General features: G+C 44.5%; 2 protein-coding genes across 6 annotated transcripts in view; one reads left to right on the top strand and one right to left on the bottom strand.

Annotated features, from left to right (window-relative positions):
• The window catches only part of LOC112252111 (membralin), a 37,534-nt gene extending 29,700 nt beyond the window's left edge, over positions 1 to 7,834 (bottom strand). For 2 of the 3 annotated variants that reach the window (XM_024423065.2, XM_024423066.2), the window contains exon 1: positions 6,737 to 7,830. In XM_024423065.2, coding sequence (XP_024278833.1) covers positions 6,737 to 6,949 — 213 coding nt within the window. In that variant the 5' untranslated portion in view covers positions 6,950 to 7,830. Of the gene's footprint in view, positions 1 to 6,736 lie in introns of all 3 variants that reach the window. The other variant, XM_024423067.2, reaches the window with a different exon arrangement.
• A 77-nt stretch (positions 7,835 to 7,911) lies between these two features.
• LOC112252110 (mediator of RNA polymerase II transcription subunit 16) lies at positions 7,912 to 15,515 on the top strand. 3 transcript variants are annotated; one of them, XM_024423061.2, is made up of 16 exons: positions 7,912 to 8,057; positions 8,415 to 8,648; positions 8,858 to 8,965; positions 9,122 to 9,291; positions 9,778 to 10,059; positions 10,339 to 10,488; positions 10,636 to 10,741; positions 11,023 to 11,178; positions 11,536 to 11,756; positions 12,166 to 12,372; positions 12,795 to 13,005; positions 13,277 to 13,410; positions 13,835 to 14,027; positions 14,273 to 14,489; positions 14,763 to 14,846; positions 15,105 to 15,515. In XM_024423061.2, exons 2-16 carry the CDS (start codon positions 8,507 to 8,509, stop codon positions 15,229 to 15,231), a joined length of 2,508 nt encoding a protein of 835 aa, XP_024278829.1. In that variant the 5' UTR covers positions 7,912 to 8,057; positions 8,415 to 8,506; the 3' UTR covers positions 15,232 to 15,515. The 3 variants fall into 3 exon arrangements, with proteins under 3 accessions (XP_024278829.1, XP_024278831.1, XP_024278828.1); XM_024423063.1 differs by lacking the exon at positions 7,912 to 8,057 and having other exon boundaries at positions 8,066 to 8,648; positions 8,861 to 8,965; XM_024423060.1 differs by lacking the exon at positions 7,912 to 8,057 and having other exon boundaries at positions 8,066 to 8,648.
• The last annotated feature ends 5,326 nt before the right edge of the window (positions 15,516 to 20,841 follow it).

Below are 20,841 nucleotides of genomic sequence, written 5' to 3'. Positions count from 1 at the left end.
ACCTGGTTATCAAATCAAAGTTTGTCACGTGAGCCCGAATACAACAGGTTACAGTGAATTGCTTACTTAGAGGCTAACCAATAGTGCAAACAAAAGGTGTGTGTGTGTAGGTAAGTAAAGAAATAAAACAGTAAAAAAACATTTGAAAATAACAGTAGCAAGGCTATATACAGACACTGGTTAGTCAGGCTTATTGAGGTAGTATGTACATGTATGGTTAAAGTGACTAGCAGAGAGTAGCAGTAGTGTAAAAAGAGGGGTTGGTGGGTGGTGGGACAATGCAGATAGCCCGGTTAGCCAATGTGCGGGAGCACTGATTGGTCGGCCCAATTGAGGTAGTATGTACATGAATGTATAGTTAAAGTGACTATGCATATATGATAAACAGAGAGTAGCAGCAGCGTAAAGGAGGGGTTGGGGGGGGCACACAATGCAAATAGTCCAGGTAACCATTTGGTTACCTGTTCAGGAGTCTTACGGCTTGGGGGTAAAAACTGTTGAGAAGCCTTTTTGTCCTAGACTTGGCACCCCGGTACCGCTTGCCATGCAGTAGTAGAGTGGTGAGTGGTTTCCAGTTTGCTTATACAGCTGACCGAGTGCGGTCTTAGTGCCAGCATCTGGGGGGCGGCAGGGTAGCCTAGTGGTTAGACTAGTAACCGGAAGGTTGCAAGTTCAAACCCCCGAGCTGACAAGGTACAAATCTGTCGTTCTGCCCCTGAACAGGCAGTTAACCCACAGTTCCTAGGCAGTCATTGAAAATAAGAATTTGTTCTTAACTGACTTGCCTAAAGGTAAAATAAAAAATAAATAAAAAATCTGTGGTGGTAAATAAAACAGCCACGAAAAGTATAGCTGAGAACTCTAGGCAAGTAGTGTGGCCTGCAATTTATCACATTATACTTTACTTCAGGCAAGCAAAATCTAGAGACTTCCTTAGATATCGTGCACCAGCTGTTGTTTACAAATATGCACAGACCGCCCCCCCCCCCTCGTGTGCTGTTCTATCCTGCCGGTGCAGCGTATATCCCGCTAGCTGAATATCCATGTCATCATTCAGCCACGGTGACTTCTTATCCCTTTAGCAATTCCTTTTCAAATTGGCTAGGCATGGCCTGTCTGCAAGGAACTGGAAACATTGTATCAACTATTGTATTAGGGGGTGCTCGTGATAGCAAACTTACAACATTGTAGAAAATATTCTATATTCAGGAGCAAGAAACTCTGAGCTCCCAGAATATTTTCTACAATGTTGTAAATTTGCTATCACGAGCACCCCCTGGACCAAGCGAATACAATAGTTGATACAATGTTTCCAGTTCCTTGCAGACAGGCCATGCCTAGCCAATTTATTTATCAGGATATTTGACCTGTGGGCTCAAATCAAATCAATTTATAAAGCCCTTCTTACATCAGCTAATATCTCAAAGTGCTGTACATAAACCCAGCCTAAAACCCCAAACAACAAGCAATGCAGGTGTAGAAGTGGCTAGGAAAAACTCCCTAGAAAGGCCAGAAATTAGCCTGGTTCCTCTCTAGGTTTCTTCCTATGGGGGTGGGGGGTTGGGTGGCCAGTTCTCTTCTGGCTGTGCCTGGTGGAGATTATAACAGAACATGGCCAAGATATTCAAATGTTCATAGATGACCAGCAGGGTCAAATAACATTCAGGATGCAACGTTTTTATTTGTTGTCTTTATGTAGGCTATTTTTACACATTGGCAATGTGTAAAATTGGCAATAATTTTAGATTTGTATCATTTAGATTAAATTTTGATTTAACACGACATTGGGATATGAAGACTTTATAAATTAAACTGTTCCACAAAAATGTGCATCAGAAAATCATACCTGACACGCAGATCAGTAGAAATGGTACAATAACTTGGCACTCCAATTGGAAAAGGTTGCCGACCGCTGGTGTAGGCCAGCAGCAGCGGGAGGGTTGAGAACAGACGATTCTCGGTCAACTAAGATTTTATTTTAGTTGGGGACAGGCCTTGTTCACATACAGAAAGTGCAGGGTTTGAGGAGAAGCCGGGAGAGATTATATCAGGGTTGGGGTCAATTCCTTTTCAATTCAGTCAATAAACCAAAATTCCAATTCTAAATCCAATGCTCCTCAATGCTTCTCACCAACCCTGGATCCTATATTTCAATGGGGGAGAAATAGCCTAAATGACATCACAGAGGCTGCTTAGTGAATGTGCACACTACAAAGACACAGAAGGATATATTCCTACAGAGAGCAGTCAGCTGAGAGAAAAAGTGTGTGGTGCTAGAGAACTTGTCTATTTATAATGCTCCTCTTCAATAGGAAGCCAACACACTCAGAACATCTAAAAGATGCTCGTATCCTTGTCGGTCCAAAGTGTCTGACAGAGGGAGAACACGCCATTTTGTTTCACATCCAATCAGTAGCGGACAGCAGGGCCTCTTATCGCCGGACTGTCTGATAACACACTCAGGCAGTCAGATTTCGACTGTCAGTGTTTTTTTTTTTATTGTCACATACACCGGATATGTGCAGTGAAATGTGTTTTACATGGTCAACCATAGTAGTACAGCGACCCTGGAGCAAATTAGTGTTGCTTCCTCAAGGGCACGTCAACAGATTTTTCACCTTGTCAGCTCGGGTATTCAAACTAGCGACCTTCCAGTCACTGGCTCTAACCACTAGGCTACCTGCCACCCTAGCTAACAGGTAGGCCTGGTGCACCTGTCACTGTTGACCCAAATGCTGCTCGTTCAGTGTGTTTACATGCACACACGCACATATGCCTACACCTTGACTGCATAAAGCCCTTTTCAACATTCTCAATCTCTGATAGAATTCTGAAACTAGCTCCAACTGGAATTCCAAGTAGGAAACTCTGGCATCTTTCTAAAGCTCCGACTTAATGACCAGAAGATCACAGACATCATGATTTGATCAAGTTTTTTTCTCCCCAGAGTTCCCAGTTGTCTTGAAAGCACAATTACAGGCAGCAACTAGCCACATCCCTATTTGTGTTGTGGTATGCAGGGCCCATTGCAGTGTTTCCCAAAGGTACGAGTTTTGGGTTCTTGAGTTAGCCTAAAGTGGGCCTATACCGAGTGATAGCTAAATACAATTGAAGTCAGAAGTTTACATCCACCTTAACCAAATACACTGTTCAAAAAAATAAAGGGAACACTAAAATAACACATACTAGATCTGAATGAAATATTCTTAAATACTTTTTTCTTTACACAGTTCAAGTCACACAAAAATGATCAATGGAAATCAAAGGTATCAACCCATGGAGGTCTGGATTTGGAGTCACACTCAAAATTAAAGTGGAAAACCACACTACAGGCTGATCCAACTTTGATGTAATGTCCTTAAAACAAGTCAAAATGAGGCTCAGTAGTGTGTGTGGCCTCCACGTGCCTGTATGACCTCCCTACAACGCCTGGGCATGCTCCTGATGAGGTGGCGGATGGTCTCCTGAGGGATCTCCTCCCAGACCTGGACGAAAGAATCCGCCAACTCCTGGACAGTCTGTGGTGCAACATGGCGTTGGTGGATGGAGCGAGACATGATGTCCCAGATGTGCTCAATTGGATTCAGGTCTGGGGAACGGGCAGGCCAGTCCATAGCATCAATACCTTCCTCTTGCAGGAACTGCTAACACACTCCAGCCACATGAGGTCTAGCATTGTCTTGCATTAGGAGGAACCCAGGGCCAACCGCACCAGCATATGGTCTCACAAGGGGTCTGAGGATCTCATCTCGGTACCTAATGGCAGTCAGGCTACCTCTGGCGAGCACATGGAGGGCTGTGCGGCCCCCCAAAGAAATGCCACCCCACACCATGACTGACCCACCGCCAAAACGGTCGTGCTGGAGGATGTTGCAGGCAGCAGAACATTCTCCACGGCGTCTCCAGACTCTGTCACGCCTGTCACATGTGCTCAGTGTGAACCTGCTTTCATCTGTGAAAAGCACAGGGCGGCAGTGGCGAATTTGCCAATCTTGGTGTTCTCTGGCCAATGCCAAACTGGCTGTAAGCACAACCCCCACCTGTGGACGTCGGGCCCTCATACCACCCTCATGGAGTCTGTTTCTGACCGTTTGAGCAGACATGCACGTGGCCTGCTGGAGGTCATTTTGCAGGGCTCTGGCAGTGCTCCTCCTTGCACAAAGGCGGAGGTAGCGGTCCTGCTGCTGGGTTGTTGCCCTCCTACGGCCTCTTCCACGTCTCCTGATGTACTGGCCTGTCTCCTGGTAGCGCCTCCATGCTCTGGACACTACGCTGACAGACACAGCAAACCTTCTTGCCACAGCTCGCATTGATGTGCCATCCTGGATGAGCTGCACTACCTGAGCCACTTGTGTGGGTTGTAGATTCCGTCTCATGCTACCACTAGAGTGAAAGCACAGCCAGCATTCAAAAGTGACCAAAACATCAGCCAGGAAGCATAGGAACTGAGAAGTGGTCTGTGGTCACCACCTGCAGAACCACTCCTTTATTGGGGGTGTCTTGCTAATTGCCTTTAATTTCCACCTGTTGTCCATTCCATTTGCACAACAGCATGTGAAATGTATTGTCAATCAGTGTTGCTTCCTAAGTGGACAGTTTGATTTCACAGAAGTGTGATTGACTTGGAGTTACATTGTGTTGTTTAAGTGTTCCCTTTATTTTTTTGAGCAGTGTACATTTAAATTCAGTTTCACAATTCCTGACATTGAATCGTAGTAAAAATTCCATGTCTTAGGTCAGTTAGGATCACCACTTTAATTTAAGAATGTGAAAATTCAGAATAATAGTAGCAGGAATGATTTATTTCAGCTTTTCTTTCTTTCATCACATTCCCAGTGGGTCAGAACTTTACATACACTCAATTAGTATTTGGTAGCATTGCCTTTAAATTGTTTTACTTGGGTCAAACGTTTGGGTAGCCTTCCACAAGCTTCCCACAATAACTTGGGTGAATTGTAGCCTATTCCTCCTGACAGAGCTGGTGTAACCGAGTCAGATTTGTAGGTCTCCTTGCTCGCACACACTTTTTCAGTTCTGCCCACAAATTCTCTATAGAATTTAGGTCAAAGCTTTGATGGCCACTCCAATACCTTGACTTTGTTGTCCTTAAGCCATTTTGCCAGAACTTTGGAAGTACGCTTGGGGTCGTTGTCCATTTCAAAGACCCATTTGCAACCAAGCTTTAACTTCCTGACTGATGTCTTGAGATGTTGCTTCAATATATCCACATAATTTTCCAACATCATGATGCTATCTATTTTGTGAAATACATCAGTCCCTCCTACAGCAAAGCACCCCCACAACATGATGCTGCCACCCCCGTGCTTCACGGTTGGGATGGTGTTCTTCGGCTTGCAAGCCTCCATCTTTTTCCTCCAAACATAACGATGGTCATTATGGCCAAACAGTTCTATTTCTGTTTCATCAGACCAGAGGACATTTCTCCAAAAAGTGCAATCTTTGTCCCCATGTGCAGTTTCAAACCGTAGTCTGGCTTTGTTATGGCGGTTTTGGAGCAGTGGCTTCTTCCTTGCTGAGTGGCCTTTAAGGTTAAGTCAATATTGGACTTCTTTTACTGTGGATATAGATACTTTTGTACCCATTTCCACCAGCATTTTCATAAGGTCCTTTGCTGCGGTTCTGGGATTGATTTGCACTTTTTGCACCAAAGTACGTTTATCTCTAGGAGACATAACGCGTCTCCTTCTTGAACGGTATGACGGCTGCGTGGTCCCATAAAGTTTATACTTGCGTACTATTGTTTGTACAGATTAACGTGGCACCTTCAGGCGTTTGGAAATTGCTCCCAAGGATGAACCAGACTTGGAGGTCTACAATTTTTTGGTTGATTTCTTTTGATTGTCCCATGATGTCAAGCAAAGAGGCACAGAGTTTGAAGCATAGGCCTTGAAATACATTCACAGGTACACCTCCAATTGACTCAAATGATGTCAATTAGCCTATCAGAAGCTTCTAAAGCCATGACATCATTTTCTGGAATTTTCCTAGCTGTTTAAAGGCAGTCAACTTAGTGTGTGTACACTTCTGACCCACTAGAATTGTGATACAGTGAATAAGTGAAATCTGTCTGTAAACAATTGTTGGAAAAATTCCTTTTGTCATGCACAAAGTAGATGTCCTAACCGACTTGCCAAAACTATAGTTTGCTTGCCTTGAAGCGAGCATAGAAGTGATTTAGCTCATCTGGTAGGCTCGACTTTAACTGTATGTACATAGATTTGTTTATTTGAGCAGAATAGTTACCACATGCATTCAAGTGGATTTTTTTTTTTAAACTTCTGTTCTACCAGATTAAGATCCAAACTAATCCACACATCAAAACAAAGGCTGGACTTTGCAAATGAAAGGTGTTTTAACAGAATGGACACAACATCACAAACCATAATTATTTTACCAAACTTCATCTGCACTGTTCAAGTAAACGTTTTTGTAAAATGTTCAGTGGAAATGGTCAAAAGTAGTCATTGTGCATAGTTGTATAGCTCGTTTAATTTCGCAATCATTGTTTTGTGTGACATACCTTTTATAATGAAAAATCTGAGTCAGCATCATTCTGTGGAATTGCCCCTTTCCTTTGATAATTGAAAGTTATAAAATAAATATACAAAACTAATTTATTTGGAGCAAATTAGCCGAGCGTCCTTGGTGAGTGTACTTGATATCATATCCTTTGATAGCCTACATGAAGGTAAAATCATGTGAGGGAAAGTCTTACCTTTAGTAGGATAAAGAACTCGAAGATTCTTCTGAAAGACGGTGGAAACAATCTGGCATAGGTAACTGCCATCTTGAAGAATAGGGCATGGAAAAGTCTGTCTCGAACATTGATGAGTGGGTTTTGGTTGATATTAGGGTTTCGTATCCTGTTCGCCCCGCCATTGTTATTTTGCGGGACGTTGTTATTCGCGTTGCCCTGGTTTTCTGACATTTTATCTCTGGCAGGACGATTGATAGTGGCTAGTTAGTTATCTCAATCCAGGTCAAACGTGGCACCAAAAACTCCCCAACTGTAGAATGGTGCAAAACTGCATTTAACACAATGCAATAAAGCAGCTGTCAATTTACACAGAACAGTCCATTTCTAGAGGTGACCAATTTGATGTCTTAATGGGCTGTACTGCACTACGACCATGTCGTAGAAATAGATGTAACTATCCGGCTACAAACTCGTTCCACTAAAGTTAGCAAATGAGTTTCTATACAATTTAGCTAGCACGTAAACGGTTTGTATTAATCTAATTAGGAATGGCACTTGAAGGATTGTCAAAATCGTCTTTATAATAAGCAATGTTCTATTAAGTTGTAGGCCTTATAACTAAGCGTCAGTCAGTCATAATTCACAAGCAGGCTAGCAATCTAGTTACCTGCAACATAGCCATCATGCTAGCTACCACGCAACCTTCCGAAGAAACATTGACGATTATGGTGATGTTATCGAGGTATATTCTTAGTATATTATGTTCAATTCTCTATTATGCAGTTGTCTCATTGCCAATCACCAGAAATGTCCCAATAAAGTTATTAATACCCTACTCACGCTACAATACGCTACTAGCTAGTGTCGCTGACGACGTTCAAGCTCTACGATGAGAACCGCCTTGTTACTTTTTAGTCGAGACTGTCGATCATATATCTCAGATGGAAATGATAACTATGATTCCAGTTTGTGCTTGATTCTTGAAAAAAAATCATCCCTTGCTAGTTAGTTGTTGCAATACTCTCAACGATTCCTGGGAAGAAGCAACAACAATAAGGCAAGACAAAATGTAAGCAAGAAAGCCTGAAAAGAAGAGTCGATTCCTCCGCGACCGCCCTCTGTAGATGGACCGGCAATACATACACATTTTTATAAAGAGATCATAGAAAAAGTCATATCCAAATAGTCAACAGAATATGCGAGATGAAACGTGTTATTCATTTTCGATGAAATTGTACTCTACCAAATACATTTCTAACGTTTTTACAAAAGAATAAGGCTGCAGGCAACTGAAAATACGCCTAAATTCGCTTGTCAGGGGTCCTACCACACCATCTTTGTATGTAACATTTTGTAGGATGTATGGTAAAGAGTAAATGTATTTAACGTTAGAGATTTAAAATCTAACCTACTACCTCTATAAATAAGACATTTAGCTATATTATTAGAAGTGCGTTTGATGTAGTTGCTTCATGATTTGGTTCTAACGTACTACATTATCATATTGCTAGCTAACGTTAGCTCTATAAACCAGCTAATGGAAGTAGCAGCTAATGCGTTTTAGCTAGCTGTATACATATAACTACGTTGACTAACACAGTAGCTAACCTAACTAACATAGGTGACAGTGTTAGCTCGAAGAAGACGCAAGTAACGTACATTTGACATCGAATTCTGTGTCTTGTTTGTGATATAGCTGCAAAGTGCAATCAAGTACATGAAGGTGACTGAACATTTCTCTGATTGGACAAGGACACTTGCACAACCAGTGGAAAAGCATATGGTTGAATGATGGAGGTTGCCTATGTTTGTGAGTGGGAGAAGAGACCCAAGAGCAACCACTATCCTTCCATCCCACTGGTGTGTGCCTGGTCCTGCAGGAACCTCGTTGCCTTTACCACAGACCTAAAAAATGAGGAAGACGAGAAAGGTACACAAATGTGCTTGGTACTGATCTTGTGACCATTTTGTTGTGTGTAGCAAGAGCACAGTAGGAATGTGAAATGGAACAAATCGCATTGCCAGTATCAGGTTTGATCCCATATATCTGTATATAATTTTGCATATGTAACTCAATGCCTCGTAACTTGATTAGCAGAACATGCACTGCAGTGATCACAGTTATTTGCTTTATTTCAGAAGTCAGTCATATGGTCCACATCATTGACACAGAACACCCATGGGATGTGTACTCTATTAACTCTGGACATGGCGAGGTCATATCCTGTCTGGAGTGGGACCAATCAGGTGGGTCAACATAGTAACAACACCAAAACTACTCTTAAAGGTGAAACTGCCCTATCAGTCCAAGTAGACTGATGTGGAACTCAGTACAATGCCAAGAAGTGTCCCTAGTGTATTGAGTTAAAATGTGTGTGAACCTATGACTACGTTCAATCATAGGTTCCAGGTTGCTGTCTGCTGATGGAGATGGGCAGATCAAGTGCTGGGCGATGGCAGATCACCTGGTGAACAGCTGGGAGAGTTCACTAGGGAGTGCAGAGGACGGAGACCCCATCATAGCTCTGTCCTGGCTGCACAATGGAGTTAAGCTGGCTCTGCATGTGGAGATGGTAATGGACCACCAGCTTGTTCTCATGTTCACACAGTCTACCAGCTCTTCTTAACTGTCTGTGTGGACCTTATGCTTTATTACCATGTCAGTATTTTATAGACCAGTTTAAAGCTCTTTTTTTTATTTTACATTTTAGTCATCCAGAGCGACTTACAGGAGCAACTAGGGTTAAGTGCCTTGCTCAAGGGCACATCAACAGAATTTTCATCTAGTCGGCTCAGGGATTCCAACCAGCAACCTTTCAGTTACTGGCCCAAAGCTCTTAATCTCTAGTCTAAGCTACCTCTTGAGATAAGACAATACTGTATATGCCATTATTTGGCAGGGGGTGCTGTACACTGGCTGTGGAGCACTGCACATAACAGCCTTTAACAAGCATATAACAATATATACTAGGACATATAACTGTAATTTGCCACTTCGTTTGTTGAAATGTGCCACACCCCACGCTCGCTCTACCTCTCCTCCAATCTTCCTCCCCCAGTCGGGCTCCACCAATTTCGGTGAGAAATTTTCACGGGTCAAGTTCTCACCGTCACTCACGCTGTTTGGGGGAAAGCCCATGGAGGGCTGGCTGGCAGTGACAGTGAGCGGCCTGGTCACCGTGTCCCTGCTGAAGCCCAACGGTCAGCTGCTCACAGCCAGCGAGAGCCTGTGTCGCCTGAGGGGCCGCGTAGCCCTGGCCGACATCGCCTTCACCGGCGGGGGTAATATTGTGGTGGCGGCCACGGATGGCAGCAGTTCATCACCTGTGCAGTTCTACAAGGTAGGTATTAGCTAGCGATGATATTACACAATTATTTTTCTTATTCTTATCATTACTGGCTACCACAAGAAGTGCTAGCCAGTCGCCTTGTCTCAGAAAAGTCTGGCAAATAATACTGTTCAAATGCTAACGCTTTTTATTTTCTTGTAAAGAGCGTTTACCATCCAATAATGTGAAGTTTTACTCCAACATACTTTATTAAGTAGTGCTAGTATTGCAATAATATCACTGACTTTTCGTGATTTTAAATTTCCATTGTCGTCCCAACTTTACATCAAGGTGTGCGTGAGTGTGGTCAACGAGAAGTGTCGCATCGACACTGAGCTGCTGCCCTCGCTCTTCATGCGCTGCACCACGGACCCGGTCAGGAGAGACAAGTACCCGGCTGTCACACACCTCAAGTTCCTCACCAGGGAGAACTCGGAGCAGGTGAGAGAGACACTGTGAACACATTGCTTTCCAAGTGTCCTTTATTTTGTATTCTTTCCAGCTTTATCACTTACCAGTATGCCAAATGTGCATTCAAACAGTGTAGTGTTGTGTGTGTGGACTAAACCGCAATATAAATACTCTTAGGTGCTGCTGTGTGCCTCCAGTCAGATGGGCAGCATCGTGGAGTGCTGGTCATTGCGGAAGGAAGGCCTCCCTGTCAATAACATATTCCAACATCGTTCACCAGTAGGTAAGGCAGAGAACGATAAACCAAGGAAGAGCACACTCAACCCAATTATAAGTATTACTGTAGGTCACTTATAAGGGGCATCTCAATATTTTGAAATTGTTTCCAATTGTTGTCCACTTTAAAGAACTGAACAGGTGACAGTAAATTCCCTTTTAGGCATCCTCCATTTTGTTTTCAGATCAATGCAGTTAAAGGAAAGGAGATGATACATTATTCTACAATTGAGATGCCCCGATAAAGAGACACCCCTTACTCACCCTTTCCTCTCTCCATCCCCACAGTGGGCGAGAAACAGCCGACGATCCTGAAATGGCGCATCCTCTCGGCCACCAATGATCTGGACCGCGTGTCGGCCGTGGCTCTGCCAAAGCTGCCAATCTCCATCTCCAACACTGACCTAAAGGTGGCGTCGGACACCAAGTTCTGCCCAGGCCTCGGTATGTGCTGATGCCAAATAACCCGTCATTCCCCCTCCAGATCTACTATTGAGCACTCCAGGTGGCAGCATACACCTTTACAGAATGGTGGTTTGTAGCTCTATTAAACCTACCAAAGAAAGTGGTTCTATGCTCAAGAAACATGTTAGGGAAGTGGTACCTACATGGATGTGTCCCACACAATATAGTGGTAACATGACACATTGATGCATAATGGCAGAGAAAGTGATGAGTGGAATGTTATAAACTTACTGTGTTGCCCCTGTCTGTGCTGCTGGGGTCATTCTCAATGCCTCCCTCTGGAGATCAATAAAGTGAATTCAATTGTATGTGATTCTGTGTGGTGGTCCCTCCCAGGCCTGGCCCTAGCCTTCCACGATGGCAGTATCCAGATCCTCCACCGGCTGTCCCTTCACACCATGGGCGTGTTCTATGGATCCTCCTCGGGCTCCTCCCAGCGGCCCGGTGATGAGCCGGCCATAAAGCGACAGCGCCCCGGCGGCCCAACCGTCCACTTCAAGGCCCTGCAGTTCTCCTGGACCTCACTGGCCCTGGCCGGAGTGGACAACCACGGCAAGGTGAGAGTGCAGCAATGCGTTGAGATCCGTTGACTGTGATATTACATGTCTCACAGTACGATATCAGCACCTCATCCCCCTTTTATAAAGATGAGGAGAAGGCTACTCTGGATTTGAGGTTGTAAAGCTTAGATGGCTTAAATTTTTGAAAAGGGAAAATTTGATCATTTTTTATCATCAATGTCCCTTGAATACACACCCCAGCCATTGGTGTTACATCTTACAGGAGTCTATGGTCTGCAGGCAATAATGTATGAAACAAATACAATAAATGTATCCTCTCTTACAACAACAAGCTATCCATGTCCTTATTCATGACTTGTGTCCGTCCCCGACCATCCCTCAGATATGAACAATATTTGTATCCATATTTTTCATATCTCGCTTTTGGCTCTTCTTCCCTCCTCAGCTGCACATGATTCGCGTATCTCCATCCATGGGCCAGATGCTGGACATGAACACACTTCTGCGCCACCTGCTGTTCCTGCTGGAGTACTGCATGGTGACAGGCTACGACTGGTGGGACGTGCTGCTCCACGTGCAGCCTGGCATGGTCCATAACCTGGTGGAGAAGCTGCATGAGGAGTACATGAGACAGAACCAAGCCCTGCAGCAGGTAGGTGGACCATGATGAGCCAGAACTAAGCTCTGCAGCAGGTAGGTGGACCCTGATGAGCCAGAACCAAGCTCTGTAGCAGGTAAGTGGACCGGGATGAGCCAGAACCAAGCTCTGCAGCAGGTAGGTGGACCGGGATGAGCCAGAACCAAGCTCTGCAGCAGGTAGGTGGACCGGGATGAGCCAGAACCAAGCTCTGCAGCAGGTAGGTGGACCATGATGAGCCAGAACTAAGCTCTGCAGCAGGTAGGTGGACCGTGATGAGCCAGAACCAAGCTCTGCAGCAGGTAGGTGGGCCATAATGAGTAAGAACCAAGCTTTCAGTCAGATAGACTGAAATCTGTTGTAAACTAATTTGTGACAATAGATGGAAGTGTTTTTGTTTGTTTGTTTTTCTAATATCCAGTATCTGTGTGTGGAAGGTGCTCTCGACACGTATCGTGGCGGTTAAGGCCTCCCTCTGTAAGCTGTCATCGGCCACAGCTGCGCGAGCCTGCGACTTCCACGCCAAGCTCCTCCTCATCGCCATTAGCTCCACCCTCAAGTCCTTGCTGAGACCCCACGTCCTCAACACTCCAGACAAGAGCCCCGGGGACAGGCTGGCAGAGATATGTTCCAAAAACACTGACACTGGTATGAGGACTAGCATCACTACCATTTATACCTGTATAATCAATGAATAGACGGATTCCACTTCTGACACCAATTTCACTTAACGTGAGGCTGGAAAAATTAATTATTGTCGGTTTTAACTGAACAGGACTTTTGTTATTGTTGAACAGACTAAAGGCTAAGGCTGCGTTGTTTGCCGTCCTATTAGCTTGCTAGTATCTACAGTGCGTGTCGTTTTTATTTTAAGACTTCAGTGATTCTGGTGAAGATTGACCTTCCACCCCCTCCATAGATATCGATAAGGTGATGATCAACCTGAAGACGGAGGAATTTGTGCTGGACGGCCCCCCACTCCAGTCTCTGCAGCAGCTCATCCAATGGGTGGGAGATTTTGTGCTGTACCTGATGGCCAACCTACCCAATCAGGTGTTTTTATTTATTTTTATGAATCGAGCTACCGATGTAGGCCTTTCACAGAGCTACCGATGTAGGCCTTTCACAGAGCTACCGATGTAGGCCTTTCACAGAGCTACCAATGTAGGCCTTTCACAGAGCTACCGATGTAGGCCTTTCACAGAGCTACCGATGTAGGCCTCTCACAGAGCTACCGATGTAGGCCTTTCACAACATGCTGAAAAAGGGTGCATTGTTACTCCAGAAACACTTTAATAAGATATGATATTGAAACAATGTAGTGTTCAATCAAATGTAGAGCTGGTGCTAGTAAAGTGTTCTAATGTCTGTCTCTGTCCTTCTGTATGTAGAGCTGATGCTAGAATAGAGTGCTACTCTGTCTCTGTCTGTCTTTCTGTGCTATCTACCTCTTGTTTTAACCCTTGTCCTGTCTCAGGGCTCCGTCGTGCGTCCCGGCTTTGGGTTTCTGCGCGACGGTTGGTCCCTGGGTATGCTGCGGGAGATGATGGTGATGATCCGCATCTGGGGCCTTCTGAAGCCTGGCTGCTTGCCCATCTACACGGCCACCTCGGACAACCAGGACAGCATGTCGCTGCTCTTCCGCCTGCTCACCAAGCTCTGGCTCTGCTGTAAGGATGAGGAGAACATGTGTATCTGTGGACTATATATTATGTGTATGTAGCTATGTGGGGTTAAATGTGCCAGAGATGCCTTAAGTTATAACAGTGTCATCGGTCTGTGTCTGTCTGTATATGAGTCTACTCTGTCCATTCTTCTGTCAATGTGTCTATGCATCTGTTTAGACCTTACGGCCATCAATCTGTCTCTGTGTCTGTATGTGAACCTGGCCTTCACCCATGTATCCCCCTCCCAGCTCGGGACGAGGGCCACCCCCAGGAGCCAGATGAGCCGCTGATAGACGAATGCTGCCTGCTGCCCAGCCAGCTGCTGGTGCCCAGCATGGACTGGCTGCCCGTCAACGACGGCATCATCTGCAAGCTGCAGGGCAAGCACCCGCTGCGGCTTCAGTTTGGCAAGCCCTACAGCCTGCCGGGTCTCAACTCTACACCTCAGGTGGAGGTCTTCTCCAGGTAAGAGTGAGGCCTCAGGAGAGGGCTAGATGGTATTCAGGGGAAAAGGTGTCTCTGCCACCTGGTAGGCTGTTTAGGGTTAGAAGTAGGTGTAGTGTTCTTGGCATTTAGCCCACTCTTGGCATTTGGCCCACATGGCACTCAGTTGTCCTTTTGACATCTGTTTGTAGTAAATGTGCTTCTGCTTAATATTGCTAATATTTCAGTCAAAGCTCATGTGAAGCCTTCCTGACAGATGCCATTGGTCAATATATTCATTGTGTGTGTATCTAGGAGCCCGGGGGTCCAGAGGATGGATCATCTACGTTGTCTCTACATGGGAGTCTGCCCCACAGAGGACAGCAAAGCCTGTACCAGGTCAGACACCACACCACTTCCTCTATGACCCACTCCCCAACACTTCCTGCTTTTCCTTCATTTTTATATCACTCTACCGCTTTACGTTTTCATTATTTTTAAGAACCTTTTTTTTTGTCCAAGTAACAATTTTCCTGGTGTTGCTTTTTCAGTCTGACCATGCCTGTGTTGACATTCACTCTCTCTCTGCCTACCTTTCTTTTGGTGGCTTTCCACCTTTTTATTTCGCTCTCTCTTTCTCTCCCTCCCCCATCTCAGGTGTGGCTGTGTGACTATGCTCCGCTCGCCTAACAAGACCAACGCCATGAAGCAGTGGGAGCAGCGCTGGATCAAGAACTGCCTTTGCGGAGGCCTCTGGAGAAGGATCCCCTCCACACTGTCCTAAGATCTGTCCTGAGACCATTATCACCACAAACCCTGACCTCAGGTCAGCCTTTGGACACTAGCCTGCATGACACTGCTGCCTCTTAGCAGATCTCTTTGGGGGAACAGATGAAGTACTGGATATCCATAGGGTTGTATTTCAAAGATCGCTGTTTGGAGAGGCGGTGATCATGCCGTCATTGGGGTTAAATGTGCCAGAGATGCCTGTAAATAGGAACCACGTGTTTTTTATCTCTTTATATTCAAACCTGTGTCAAAAAAATAAACCTTATTTGGTGACCTTGAGCGGTGTGGCTTTTCTCTTCAAATCCTATTTGAGATCTGGACACGTTTGCTCCTATTTTCATGTAAATATTGCATTTATGTCAATGGGAGATGATAATTAGGATTGGCCCTTGGTGGATTGTTTGTTTTGATGTAGTTAGAATGTGGCGACTAGACGTCTATTGTGCATAGAGCCTAACCGGGCTTTAGTCTTGTCATGTGCACCAGGGATTAGACGAAGGAACTAGTAATAATAAGCAATACTATTCACGTTAAAAAGTGAAATATGGGTGATATTTGATTAAAAATGCATCTCAAGGCTAGAAGCATCAGAACCCCTCGAAAGGTAGTTGTAACCTTGGATATGACTGGGCAAAGTGTTAAGATTAGGAGAGACATTATTTTATAATACACAAGAACACAAAGAATGTCTGATTGTGTAAGGGTCTTGTCTAAAGGACTGTCCTTTGCCCCCACATACTCAACTAATTAATTAATTACAACGATTGACCTATTTTGTTTCTACAGCAATCTACATCTGAAGGCCTGGTACAAGCAAAACATCTCCAACTACAGAAGCCAGTGTTTCGGGTCAGGCAGTTTGTCCTCAAAAACAACTTCCACCTTTTGTCGCATTGTCCAGAATGACACACTAAATACATTTACAAAGAAGGTGAATTTTGATGTGGAGAATCTGTTTACGGGTCAAATGGACTCCAACCAAACACGACGTAACCTTTCTAAGACAGAGAGGCATACATTTGAATCATTGTCCAAAAATGGACGGATTGTGGTTTAACTAAGCAGACCAAGGTGGCGCTACACTGAATTGAAAGGGCTCCTCACAGAAGCTAAGGAGAATAACTACATTTCAGACAATGAGTTCAAATTGATTTTCAATGGCAGTATGGCTTCTTTTTATCTTCCAGAAGTCCACAAGAATCCTGAAAACCACCTTGACAGATCAGTCATTAGTGGTATGAAAGTTTGACAGAACCCATCTCCAAGTACATTGATTACTTTATTAGGCTGGGAGTGACGGCAGGGAAGGCTTATCTTCAAGATACCACAGATGTGTTGAACAAAATAATTCATTTTTAGTCACCATGGATGTGGAGTCTATACACCACCATTGAACATGAACAAGGATTGGCAGCTATACACCATTTCTTGAGTACCCGGCCTGAGACTGAGATGCCTCTCACGTAATTCATTGTCTCATTGACGCCTTCAAGACCGCTTAGCGGAACACAAGTATGCCATACGGGTAGGCAATGAAGACTACCCCATGGCAAGGCACTACATGTCCTACACCATGGCAACCCTGCCTCCCTGCAAGCTATGGGTATTGATCATGTTTCGGCCTCAATTAGAAAAGGAGACCATCTTAAACAGCTAAACTAAAGAGAAAGTTTTGGGATTTACAAACTACAGACAAATAAGTACCCTGGTTAAAATTAAGATATGGATTTCTCACCTTTCATGTAGGGTGGTGAGAGGGCCCTTTGTCATCTAGTGGACATTTTGCTCTATTGCCCTCAGCTAGGTTTAGACTGTTGCGGACCATATTTGCTGTGTTCTAGTGTACTGTACTATAAAATAGATGGTTCTCTGATTCTTAACACTTTGCCCAGTCATATTCAAGGTTAGAACTACCATTCAATGTGTTCTGATGCTTCTAGCTTTGAGATGCATGTTTTATAACATATCTACAGTAATTCACTTTTTATTGTGTATAGTATTGCTTACTAGGCGTTGTCCAATGAATTCTCTAACCACGCCCTCTTCAAATCAGGGTTGATTAGAAAAAGCTGTTCAAAAGAGGACATTGTATTATCATATATTTGTACTCCCTGACGAAGGCCATGCAGCCAAAACTTTGTTTCCACGTGCCATATAAAGGCATTTTCATTAATTATACGAGAAGTGCCTTGGTCCTCCTTTCTTTTTGATGACCAATTTACCAAAGAACACCTGTTTACCAAAATCTACTATTGTGTACGTGAGCACTTTATTTGAAGTCATCAAATCAAAGTTTATTTGTCATGTTCGCTAAATACAACAGGTGTAGACCTTACAGTGAAATGCTTACTTACAGGCTCTAACCAATAGTGCAAAACCGGTATTAGGTGAACAATAGGTAGGTAAAGAAATAAAACCACAGTAAAAATACAGGCTATATACAGTAGCGAGGCTATAAAAGTAGCGAGGCTACATACAGACACCGGTTAGTCAGGCTGATTGAGGTAGTATGTACATGTAGATATGGTTAATGTGACTGCATATATGATAAAGAGTAGCAGTAGAGTAAAATAGGGGTTGACGGGTGATGGGTGGGACACAATGCACATGCACACCCGGTTAGCCAATGTGCGGGAGCACTGGTTGGTCGGCCCAATTGAGGTAGTATGTACATGAATGTATAGTTAAAGTGACTATGCATATATGATAAACAGAGAGTAGCAGCAGCCTAAAAAGAGGGGTTGTGAGGGGGGGGCACACAATGCAAATAGTCCTGGTAGCCATTTGATTACCTGTTCAGGAGTCTTATGGCTTGGGGGTAAAAACTGTTGCCATGCGGTAGTAGAGAGAACAGTCAATGACTGGGGTGGCTGGGGTCTTTGACAATTTTTAGGGCCTTCCTCTGACACTGCCTGGTGTAGAGGTCCTGGATGGCAGGCAGCTTAGCCCCAGTGATGTACTGGGCCGTACGCACTACCCTCTGTAGTGCCTTGCGGTCAGAGGCCGAGCAGTTGCCGTTCCAGTACCAAGAATCACTGCCGTACCAGGCAGTGATGCTCTCGATGTTGCAGCTGTAGAACCTTTTGAGGATCTCAGGACACATGCCAAATCTTTTTAGTTACCTGAGGGGGAATAGGCTTTGTCGTGCCCTCTTCACGACTGTCTTGGTGTGTTTGGACCATTCTAGTTTGTTGTTGATGTGGACACCAAGGAACTTGAAGCTCTCAACCTGCTCCACCACAGCCCTGTCGATGAGAATGGGGGGTGCTCGGTCCTCCTTTTCCTGTAGTCCACAATAATCTCCTTAGTCTTGGTTACGTTGAGGGATAGGTTGTTATTCTGTCACCACCCGGCCAGATCTCTGACTTCCTCCCCATATGGCTGTCTCGTTGTTGTCGGTGATCAGGCCTACCACTGTTGTTGTCTGCAAACTTAATGATGGTGTTGGAGTCGTGCCTGGCCATGCAATCGTGGGTGAACAGGGAGTACTGGAGGGGACTGAGCAGGTACCCCTGGGGAGCTCCAGTGTTGAGGATCAGAGTGGCTGATGTGTTGCTACCTACCCTCACCACCTGGGGGAGGCCCATCAGGAAGTCCAGGATCCAGTTGCAGAGTGAGGTGTTTAGTCCCAGGGTCCTTAGCTTAGTGATTTTTTTTTCATTTGACCTTTATTTAACTAGGCAAGTCCATTAAGAACAAATTCTTAACTTAGCTTAGTGACGATCCTTAGCTTAGTGATGAGCTTTGAGGACAATATGGTGCTGAACGCTGAGCTGTAGTCAATGAATAGCATTCTCACGTAAGTGTTCCTTTTGTCCAGGTGTGAAGGGGCAGTGTTGAATGCAATAGAGATTGTATCATCTGTGGATCTGTTGGGGCGGTATGCAAATTGGAGGTGGTCTATGGTTTCTGGGATAATGGTGTTGATGTGAGCCATGACCAGCCTTTCAAAGCACTTCATGTCTAGAAACGTGAGTGCTATGGATCTGTAGTCATTTAGGCAGTTTGCTTTAGTGTTCTTGGGCACAGGGACTATGGTGCTCTGCATGAAACATGTTGGTATTACAGACTCAGACTGGGAGAGGTTGAAAATGTCAGTAAAGACACTTGCCAGTTGGTCAGCACATGTTCGGAGTTCACATCCTGGTAATCCGTCTGGACCTGCGGCCTTGTGAATGTTGACCTGTTGAAAGGTCTTACTCACATCAGCGGCAGAGAGCTTGATCACACAGTTGTCTGGAACAACTGATGCTCTCATGCATGTTTCAGTGTTACTTGCCTCGAAGCGAGCATAGAAGTAATTTAGTTTGTCTGGTAGGCTTGTGTCACTAGGCAGCTCTCGGCTGTGCTTCACTTTGTGATCTGTAATAGTTTGCAAGCCCTGCCAAGTCCGACGAGTGTAAAATCTCTGAGACAGGACAGTGTTGAGGCACAGATCTGGGGAGGGGTACCAAAAAATGAACACAATGGCCTCCATCATTCTTCAGTGGAAGACGTTTGGAACCACCAAGACTCTTCCTAGAGCTAGACGCCAGGCCAAAGAGTAGAGTGGTCAGACGGAAGCCACTTCTCAGTAAAAGGCACATTACAGCCTGCTCAGAGTTTACCAAAAGGCAACTAAAGGACTCTTAGACCATGAATAACAAGATTCTCTAGTCTGATGAAACCAAGATTGAACTATTTGGCCTGAATGCCAAGCGTCACATCTGGAGTAAACCTGGCACCATCCCTACAGTGAAGCACGGTGGTGGCAGCATCATGCTGTGGGGATGCTGTTCAGTTGCAGGGACTGGGAGACTAGTCAGGAACAGTGGCAACCCATTCAGAGCCCCAGTTTTTTATTTTTCATAAATTAGTAAAAATGTCAATCTGTTTTTGCTTTGTCATTATGGGGTAGATTGATGAGGGAAAAAATATATTTAATACATTTTAGAATAAGGCTGTAATAAAATGTTGAAAAAGTCAAGGGGTCTGAATGCTTATTTGTACCCCACACATACAATTATACAGTTGAAGTCGGAAGTTTATATACACCTTAACCAAATACATTTAAACTCAGTTTTTCACAATTCCTGACATTTAATCCTAGCAAAAATTACCCTATCTTAGGTCAGTTGGGGTTACCACTTTATTTTAAGAATGTGAAATGTCAGAATTATAGTAGAGAGAATGATTTATTTCAGCTTTTATTTCTTTCATCACATTCCCAGTGGGTCAGAAGTTTACATACACTCGATTAGTATTTGGTAGCATTGCCTTTAAATTGTTTAACTTGGGACAAATGTTTCGGGTAGCCTTCCACAATCTTCCCACAATAAGTTAGGTGGATTTTGGCCCATTCCCCCTGACAGAGCTGGTGTAACTGAGTCAGGTTTGTAGGGCTCCTTGCTCGCACACACTGTTCAGTTCTGCCCACAAATGTTCTACAGGCTTGAGGTCAGTTTTCAGTTCTGCCCACAAATGTTCTATAGGATTGAGGTCAGGGCTTTGGGATGGCCACTCCAATACCTTGACTTTGTTGTCCTTAAGCCATTTTTCCACAACTTTGTAAGTATGCCTGGGGTCATTGTCCATTTGGAAGACCCATTTGCGACCAATCTTTAAC

The sequence above is a fragment of the Oncorhynchus tshawytscha genome, linkage group LG06 (genome assembly GCF_018296145.1).
Source record: "Oncorhynchus tshawytscha isolate Ot180627B linkage group LG06, Otsh_v2.0, whole genome shotgun sequence".
In the NCBI taxonomy this organism is placed as follows: domain Eukaryota; kingdom Metazoa; phylum Chordata; class Actinopteri; order Salmoniformes; family Salmonidae; genus Oncorhynchus; species Oncorhynchus tshawytscha.
This window is presented reverse-complemented; position numbering and strand designations above follow the sequence as displayed.